Source organism: Teleopsis dalmanni, chromosome 1, assembly GCF_002237135.1.
Source record: "Teleopsis dalmanni isolate 2A chromosome 1, ASM223713v2, whole genome shotgun sequence".
In the NCBI taxonomy this organism is placed as follows: Eukaryota; Metazoa; Arthropoda; class Insecta; order Diptera; family Diopsidae; genus Teleopsis; species Teleopsis dalmanni.
The window spans coordinates 145,046,448-145,057,080 of NC_051846.1; the positions used below are offsets into that span (position 1 = coordinate 145,046,448).

A 10,633-nucleotide genomic window follows, 5' to 3' on the forward strand; every position below is an offset into this window, starting at 1 on the left:
CAATCGAAAAATACAACTCACTTTACAGTTTCAGAAATAAATATGAATACAATTTTTCTTTTTTAAATGCCAAAAATTGAACGTCAAATTTTTTAAAGATATTGACATTTAAATCAAAACTATGAAAAAACTGTTTTTGATTACCAGAAAAAATATATATTGCTTAGACACATTCTAAAATGGAGGCTGGAGCACCATCCTTCTAAAGGTACAATGAAAAAATCATGCTTGTCATGTTAAGGAAAACAAAAGGCTATTAAAAATTAAATGCCGGCCTGAAAGCAATTCTTTTATTTTCATAAATAATGAATATATTTAATATCACATAATAACATATATATGATGTGATATTGTTGTTGTTGTGATTTGAGTTAGTGCTATTGCGCACTAACCGTAGATCAGCACATCTTCCTGTGCGTCCTGAGGTGGACTTAAGGTTTGTTTGTGATATTAAATATTAAAAACTAAAATTCTTTACAATTTTATTATAATATCTACAAACAAAAATGAGGACCCCGCATGAGACACAAATCGAAAATGAAATACAATTATCTATAGAACTCACCAATCAAGGATATATACCAAATATCTGTTCAGCATTTAAAATCACCTTTATTAAATTATAATCACTTTTAAAATTTCAAGTATAATCTGAGATGAATATATAAAAATAGTTTTTAATAAAATGTTAATATCAAATTTTGAAATTGAAACTGACGTTCAAGTCAATTCAACGTGATAAATTTAGAAAGCAAAAAAAAAAAACGAAATGATATACATATATATAAGTTGGACAAACTTTAAGCTAGAGGCTGCACTGACCGTACTCCATGAGGAGCATACACTTGTGGCATAGAATCTCCAATTATTTCTATCTCTACCAATATAACGTAATTCATTTAAAGATTTGCCGGTTATCTTTAAATGAATTATCGTTTTTCTCCTGTTGTCACATGATCTTCCTATGTATCTGTTGCCTTTGGGGTTCCATTGAAGTGTTTCTTTGTACGGTTTTCCATTTTGAAATTCTACGTGTCCACCAAATTTTCAAAATAATACGCAGACTGCAGTTGATAAAGCTTTAGCTTTTTCTTTGTATTTTACTTTTGACCAACCAATTTTCTGATCAATACAATAAAAAATGGATTATTCACAGGGACTATAAACATGGATTTCTGTTTGAGTATATATTTCATTTGAATTCCACACACTCTGAAGATTACTGAACGCTATTCTGGCTTGTATTTTTTAAAACACATACATTAGCAAGCAAAAAAGTTTTTGTAACAAACACATGTGCCCATAAATTAACTATATATAAGTCTGAACCGATATGAATAATATTTTATACATTCTTTTATATGAATATAAACACAGTATGTACCAAGTTTTATTTGAAAATCTTTATTAAAAATACGGATAACTCATATCCTATTGTTCAGTTTATTTAGCAGCTACAGCGTACAGAACTTCGATTTTGATGAATTCAACAAATGATCGAGGTCTACTCCCTAAATGTATGTTTGCAAGTATGTATTCAAATAGCTTAAAAACGGACTATTCAATGTATTAAATACTTATTGGTGTAGTTTAGAATGAAATAGAAACATAGACAGACAGCACTAAATGAACTCAAATCATCGATCTGATCATGAATATTTATACTCCATAGAGCCTACAATGTTTCCTTCAATGACTAGCACTAGTATACAAATATATATCTATATCTATATCTATATCTATATCTATATCTATATCTATATCTATATCTATATCTATATCTATATCTATATCTATATCTATATCTATATCTATATCTATATCTATATCTATATCTATATCTATATCTATATCTATATCTATATCTATATCTATATCTATATCTATATCTATATCAATATCAATATCTATATCTATATATATATATATATATATCTATATATCTATATCTATATATATATCTATATCTATATCTATATCTACATCTATATCTAATCTATATCTGTCTATATCTGTCTATATCTTCATCTATATCTATATCTATATATATATATATATATATATGTATATATATATATGATATATACAGTCTTTAAATATTGTACTTAACAAACTGCAGTATATATTATATTTTTTCGATTGTAATTAACATATAACATATATGAATAAAATTTTATATCATTAATAACATTTATTTTTTATTTCAGGTAAGCGATAATCATCCATAAATATTTAATTATTTACACAACATTTTAAGAAGGTAATTTTAATAGTATTTTTAATTATGAAATGAAATTTATTTATATGAAATTCAAATTTGAAATTAAAGATTATTTTTCGATTTAATAATTAACATAAAAGCTATTACTCATACTTTTGTTGGTAGATATTAGCAGTAAAAATCAAATAGATTTAGAAGTATGAAGCTGAAAGGGATTTAAATTAGACGATTCTGATAACCAAAAATGTATACAGATATGATAATGTCTGCATAATATATCAAGGATATATTATATTTATTAAATAATACTATATTTTATTAAAATAATGGGATAGAGATAAGCCCCCAACCATTATAGAGTAAAAGTGCGTAATAGCACTAACTCAAGAAGAAGAATCAAGAAGAATTAAATAAATATTTATGTACATAAATCATATCTATATTGTATATATCTACATTATACATATATAGATATTATATTAAGAATTAATACCATAGTTAATAACAACAGAATCAAGACTTTCTATATTCCCATTTTTAATATTATAAACAACAGTTACAATTTAAAAATATATAAAAATATTAAAATAATTATGCAATTAAAAAAAAATAAAATATCTTGTATATAGGTTAAATGGGTTAAAGTAGCTTTCCAAATGAACAGTTAATCTGGCTAAGTAAGAATCGTCAGATATGATATATACTAGGTACTGGTTATTCAGTACCACCACAAACAAAGTTGCAATCTCATTATTTATAATATAAGCAATACTGATTCTATTCTCACGATGTGATATCATAAAAGAAAATGTTTAGATTAGTCGGACATACAATTTTGACACCATTCTGTAAACAGGAACTATTAAGGAACAATCAAATAATCAGAAGGCTCTGAAAAAATTATAGCGAAATAAATAAATAAATAAGTTTTAATTTAAAATATTATAATGTTATTAAATATACGATAATTATACAATAATTATCTATGGGGCTTACCAAACAGGAATATATTCTAAATGTTCGCAATGATAATAAAATGCTATGTATTTTACACTCAAAAATTACTACCAAATTAAGAATTTCAGTAATGAATATGTATAGGACACATTTTCTTTTTCAAAAAGATATATATTGCTTTAACCTATTCTAACCTGCAGGCTACCCTAACAATTTTTTTGATAAATTTTGAAAAATTATATAGAATTTTGGAACCATTATTAAACTTTTTCATTGCTTTTTATTTAGAAGAAAGAATAGAAATATTTTGCAAATTTAGAAATCAAAGAAATATAGATAATAGATATAGTAATACTCGTATAAACAATGCTTTGAAAATCCTTTTCGATATATATGTGAATCGTTTGCATATGATATGATATTTAATATAATATACCAAAAGTCCTTACAACAATTTTGTTAAAACGTCTACAGAGAGAATGGGAACTTCTAGCCTTACTTTAGTCAGAACTAAAATATAATTTATCTATAGGACTTACCAGTCAAATATCCGTTTACTAAATATCCATTTCAAATTTGTAAAAATGCAAGCACTTTTAAAATTTTTAGTAAACTTTACAGAATCAAATGCAAATATATGGTATATAAAAAAAATTTTTAATAAAATGTTATCAAAATTCTATATGAAAGTGACATTTAAATCAATTCAGTAATTCAATAAATTTTAGAATGTAGTGAAAAACAAAATATTACGAGAAGCTGTACCTGTATACATCAGCCGTTCCATATAACGAAACGATAAAATTCTGTCACTGACTATTTGGATGCAATATTTATTATATAGAATATAGTCATAGAATAGACTTTTTGAATTTTCCACAATAAAAGAAAACGAAATATCTTAATACCTTTGAACAGCACAAATATTCCACAGAAATACTGTTGAATACGCAAGGCTTTGAACAATAGGTTATAGAACGTAATCCACGATATATTGAAATCCTGATTTTATGCTTCCCATCAGAGAAAGCAATCAAAAAAAAAAAACAAAAGATAGCATCAAATCAACTTTTTTTACTTATTACTTATTAGTTAAAATTAAAATTAATTTTAAAGTTAACTAAGTATAAAGAACCGGACTGCTAGGTCCTTTGCCCTCTCCAAAATACAAAATTGGGTGTACAAAAATGCTTTACCACTAAAGGCTATATTTCTTGCTTAATATAATCATTGGATTTAACGATATTTTTGGTTCAATAAATGGACTTTACAAATAATCTTTCGGTAAATTAGATGACAGCTGTAGTTTGGACTAATTTTAATCTGCACTACTCTAATTTTTTTTCAAATAATTTTTTTCGAATACTGAAATAAAATTTGAACCATTATTTTAATTAAAACTGTTCAAGAACTGTTCAATCAAACAATTACGCCTAAGAATATTCTACCTCACTGACATTCTCCGCCGAGAACTGATAATATAGTATAGAAATATATACTATTAGTTCTTGTAATAATGTTGCTAACCGGAATGAGTCGTTAAATATAGTTTATCTATAGTACTCACCACACAAGGATGTTTTCCAAATATAAACAATGATAATAAAGTGCAAAACATGTATCTATAATTTAATGCAAGTAATTAATTACAGTTCATATTCAAAAGTAATTTTGGAGAACTATAAACACTTTTAAAATTACAAGTATTCTTTACAATATCGAAAACGAATATACAAATAGGTTTATGAAAATTTTTCTATAAAATGTTAACATCAAATTTCTAAATGAAATTGACATTTAAATCAATGTAAAACGTATAAAAAAATGATGTTTTATGTTATGGGATATGCTATACATTGCTTGGACCATATTACTTAGATCTTAAGACTACAAATTTTCAATATAAACAAACATTTTTAAAAGCATTCTTTATACTTCTTTAGACTTGTTTCATGGTTAAAGAACAATGCAACAATTATACCTTATAATATTATGCAAATTTAATACAGTGAGAGATATAGAAGACACACAATCTAGAAGGCTTATTTCAAGGTAATGTAATGATCTAGTAGTAGTACTGTGAACAACATAGTTAGTTAGTTGTGGTGGAGGGAGGACGAATCCTCCTCAAATAGCTAAGGATGAAAGCCGTTTTGAGTCCACAAAAACCTCGTAAAAGTGGGTAGTAGATAGAGAGTTAAACTAGAACCAACCCGAGGCATTAACAAAGGCAAGAATCTGGCCAATGCTGATGCTGGAGATATCGCTAAGTGAGTTGAAGAAAGGGGCCCCTAGAAACTTAAACCTAGTTCTGGCCAGACCTGGACAAAAACACATCAGGTGTTCTGGTGTCATTTCTTCAAGTGTTGGTAGACACGCACTACATGAGGTACCACAGGAAAGGCCAAGTCTGGCTCCATGCCGTCCTATGGACCAGTGACCCGTAAAGATAGATACTAGCTTAGAAACCTCAGATTTATTTCTACAGATTAAGTCAGAGGTTCTATATTTGGAATAAATGGGCCAAGTAGTCCTTGACCTGGCTGCTGACAGAGTAAGGGTCCACTCACTATTTGCCTTTCGCAAAAAATGGTCACAAATCAGCCTACGCCCGTAGCTGACAGGGGCAGGGATCGAAATAGGGGTACCCGTGGAAGAGGCGCCTAGCCTAGCAAGCTCGTCGGCGCGCTCATTTCCCACAATATTAGAATGCCCGGGAACCCACACTAGAGTAACCTTGGACCTCTCACTTAGTTCAGAAATAATTTCCTTACATTCTTCTACTAATCTTGATGACAGACAGACTGCTGATAAAGCTTTAATAGCTGCCTGACTGTCAGTTAAAATACAGACCTCTTTTCCGTGAAGGCGCATATTTAAAGCAAGAACACATGCCCTAAGGATGGCAAAAACTTCAGCCTGAAATATTGAGGTGGAATCTGAGAGGTGGTATGATTTACTAATCATTAGGTCCGTAGAAAAGATTCCGGCTCCAACGCCCTCATCCATTTTAGACCCGTCGGTGTAGATCGCTATCTTTCCTAGAGTTGTAGGCAAACCCGCCTCCCAATCTCCTCTTGAAGGAATTATGGTGGCGAAGTTATTATCGAATAGTAACCGAGGACATAGGTAGTCTGAAACCCTGACATCATCTATCGGATAGAGTGATGCGATATTACCATGTCCTAAAGCAGTCGAGCGCCAACAGTTTAGATCGTTAAGCCTCTGCGCGCTGAGAGTAGCAGCTTGCTTGATGTAAATATCAATAGGTAGCAAGTTAAGTATTACATTGAGCGCACTGGTGGGGCAAGATCTTAGAGCCCCAGTGGCTCCCACACAGGCAGATCTTTGCATTCTGGTTAGTCTTTGAACAATGCACTGTTTGTTCAATGAAGGCCACCACACCAGACATCCATATGTTAATATTGGCCGAACGACGGCTGTGTAAAGCCAGAGAATCACTTTGGGCTGCAATCCCCAGCTTTTGCCGTACATCCTTTTGCACGCATAGAAAGCCACACAAGCTTTACGAATTCTTTCGTCGATGTTGGCTTTCCAGTTAAGTTTTGTGTCAAGAATTACTCCTAGATACTTAACTTTGTGCGAAAGAGTTAATCTTTGGCCATTTAATCTTGGCAGCGGAAAGTTAGGAATTTTATATTTTTTGGTAAACAGTAACAGTTCTGTCTTAGAAGGATTAACACCTACGTCACACTTTGAGGCCCATTTACTAAGGTTCAGAAAAGCGCCCTCCATGATACTACTCAGCACCGAAGGGAACATGCCTGTTACCAGAAGGACAACATCATCCGCATACGCTACTGCTTTGACTCCACCCTGGTTAAGCCTTAAAAGCAGTGAGTTCATTGTTAAAATCCATAGTAAGGGAGATAACACTCCCCCTTGTGGTGTACCCCTACTGACGCACTTCCTAATGCTAAGATTGCCCATCTCTGCATTGAAACCCAAGCATAGCAGCGATCCATCGGGAGATACAGGCCGGGATGTTCATTTCGCTGAGAGCATCCTGAATGGCTACCACACTGACGTTATTAAAAGCTCCTTCTATATCCAGGAAGGGGGCTAAGGTAAATTGTTTACATCCAAGAGATTTCTCCACCACAGTGACGACCTCATGTAGTGCCGTTTCTGTGGACTTACCTTTGAGATATGCATGTTGAGCCCTTGATATTTTAGCGAAACTGTGTAAAGATCTGATGTGAGCATCGATCAGTCTTTCCATAGTTTTAAGTAAGAATGAAGTAAGGCTGATGGGTCTGTAATCTTTAGCCGTACTATGGCCTGTTCTACCTGCTTTTGGAATAAAAACTACTCTAACTTGTCTCCAGCCGCTGGGGACATGATTAAGTGAAAAGCAGCTACAGAAAATCGCGTACAGCCAATTTACAGCTACATCTCCCAGAGATTGTAACATAATTGGTAAGATCCCGTCAGGACCCGGACTTTTATATGGAGAGAATGAATCGATGGCCCATTTGATCCTTCTAGATGATACCACTGACTGTATAGTCTCGCCAGAATTGGCTGAACGATACGGCAATACCTTTGGGGGATCACCCGAGGAACCAGGAAAATGGGTATCCACTAATAGTGAGAGGGATTCCGTTAGGGATTTAACTGGATTTCCGTCTACTTTGTTAATGAGCGAGGGACAAGATTGGCCATTTGCTAGCAATTTGGCTAGTCTAGCGGATTCTTTAATGCTTTCAATTTGCTGGCAATGAGAATTCCATGACAATTTCTTGGATTCCCGAAGTGCTTTTTTGTAAACCCTAAGAGCATCTTTATATGGAGTCCAAACCTTGGTCCGATAGCTTTCGTTGAAGGCTCTTCTCGCATTCCTGCGGAGCAAAGAGAGCTTCTCGTTCCACCATGGTGGCCTACACTTCTTCGCATACGAGCGAGGACATGATGCTTCAAAGGAAGAAATAATATTATTTGTCAAAGAGTTGACCCTGCACTCCAATTCCCTAATCGAGTTAATTGGAGCGGGGGCTATGTTGATTTTTCTATTGAGCAATGACCTGAAAGTATCCCAGTTTGTCTTCCTGGGATTACGGTGAGATTGCTTAGCTACCATGGGAATATTCATCACAAACATGATATATCTATGATCAGAGAAGGAGTTCCTGGTTGAAACTCTCCAATCATTGATCGTTAAAGAGCACGAAGTCGAACAAAGGGTAATATCTAAAACCTCTTCCCAGCCTACACGATCATCCGTACTCGGAAAAATGAAGGTGGGAGTGTTACCCTTATTACATACTTCTAGATTACATTTTAATATAAAATCAAAAAGAGACTCACCTCTATCGTTAATTTCCGAGCTTCCCCACAAGGAGTGCCGGGCATTGGCATCACAACCCATCAGCAAGGCTAGCTTCTCGGTCTGCGCGAAATTTTGGACTAGTAGTACCCCTTCTGGAGGTGCCTCATCGTCGTGTGGCATGTAGGCGGATGTTACCAAAATCGCAGGTTTTAGCTTCCGCTCTATCCGGATGGTGGTTATATCTAAAGAACTAAAGTGAGAGCAGAGAAAAGCATTAAGGTGCGTTTTTGCTAAAATGCACGATCTAGGCTTACCCTGTCCTTTGTCATAAAAAAGATTATACCCATTGATGTTGAGCCCTTTGACACATGAGCTATGAACCCAGGGCTCTTGGATGATGGCAAGGTCGATGTCCTCCTCCCTGAGTAAGACAGCCAGATTATCCGTGGCACATTTAGAGTGTTTCAGGTTTATCTGCACGACCTTGGCCATTAATACATCAACAAGGTTTGCTATCGATGATGAGGTCATCTAGCAGCTTACTAGTGCCCTCAACCTCATCCAGAATATTATCCGGTGGCGCGTTTTTAAAGATTTTAATTTTTGCCTTCCGGATGCCGTAACGCAGCTTGCAGTCATTAGCCTCAATGACTGGCAAGCATTCTTCGTTGATAAGAAGTAAGTACGATTGGCTGTGTTTTTGCGGTTCTTCGGTCTTGAGAACCGACCAGTCTTCCATCAGGATTTCTGGATTTTGTAGCTTTAGCTGCTGCAGAATAAGGTCAGGAGGACCAAGGTTTTTGGGTAACCATACGCGCGCTCGAGGCCTCGATGGAATTTCCGCCGCAGGGACAAGTTTGAGCTTTAAACCGTCCCAGTTCTCACTAATCTTAGTGATCGCCTTGCTGAGAAAACTCCGCGAATACTCGTCGTCGCATCTGATCACTCGGTGACCACGGACGATATCTGCGCAGTCAAAAGAAGGAACGGACCCCGGATTAGTCATGAGCTCAGCCATAACCAATTCGGACAGTTTGGTCTCAATCAGCGCCCACCTCTCCATCAGCAGCTTGCCGTTAGAGTTGTGTTCGTCGATCAAGGCCACACTGAGATGGTCTCTCGCCACTTCACTGAAGGGACGAGAAGCTTGTGCCGGTCTTGACATTAGCTTTCCATCCCCCGTTCCATCTTTGTGCCGCTTCGCCTCCTTGCCGGGATCTTCCTGAGATCTGTTACGCTTGCCGCCATCTCCGACGTTCTTGCCGGTGATAACAGACTGGCGCAGACCTTCATCATGAAGATACTCCTCCACAATGGCGCGGTATTTAACAGCGTCGGCTTCGTCTCGTTCATGGACCTTGCCTTCTTTTTTATTGCCCTCAATTTTCTTTAGCATAAAAAGCGCTCGCTGGTAACGATTTTTGCGTGCCATGTTGGCCGTTTTTTTCCGAGATTTTGTATTGCCCTTACTGCTTAGACTGGCAGTTTTAAGCGTTGGCGTGCGGTTGGCACTCGGTCTACTTTGACTGGTAGACGGAGTGCCGTCGATTTTTTTGGTTGTTGGTTGGATTGGATTAGACGCCGGTGTACTGTGACTGGTACAACCGGTATTGGAATCGGCAACGATCTCGTCGTCCGATTTCAACAATTCGTCCTCCGTAAGTTTGGTGGGTTTATACTCTCCAGCCACGAGTTCCGAGACATTGTCGGGAGAAATCATAACATATTCATAATCGTCCACCTTACCCGGTAAGACAGGCGCGGCGGACCCGAGGATATTTGGACGAAAGAAGCGACCACCACAGCAGCGTCCCATACCATGGCTAGACCACAGTTACTCCCCAAGGCGGTCATATATTGGAGAGGCTCCGCAAAAATACAGTCGGACAGACCCCTTGACTGCAAACCTACTCGGTGAGCACGGATCGCGTAACACTCCCGAGTTAAGGGGACCTTCAAACCATGATCAGAAAGCATTGAGTAGTGTGCAGCTATTAAAGAGCTAAGGACAATCACTCAATTCCTCCTGATCTTAGCTGGGCACCGTCCTGACAACGTACAGGACGAAAAAACTGTGTGACCCATTACCAGACGGCACCCTCGTGGAGGGTTCAGTAGAAGGATTTTTCTGCCATCCGTGAACAACATAGTTATTGGCATTTTCA

At 35.6% G+C, this 10,633-nt stretch overlaps 1 protein-coding gene across 1 annotated transcript; it reads right to left on the reverse strand.

The window, feature by feature from the left end:
• Positions 1-8,053: 8,053 nt before the first annotated feature.
• LOC119667264 lies at positions 8,054-10,421 on the reverse strand. Its single transcript, XM_038076556.1, has 2 exons — positions 8,783-10,421; positions 8,054-8,718 (listed from the first exon to the last, which is right to left on the reverse strand). The coding sequence occupies exon 1, from the start codon at positions 10,282-10,284 to the stop codon at positions 8,968-8,970; it is 1,317 nt and encodes a 438-aa protein (XP_037932484.1). The 5' UTR covers positions 10,285-10,421; the 3' UTR covers positions 8,054-8,718; positions 8,783-8,967.
• Positions 10,422-10,633: the final 212 nt, after the last annotated feature.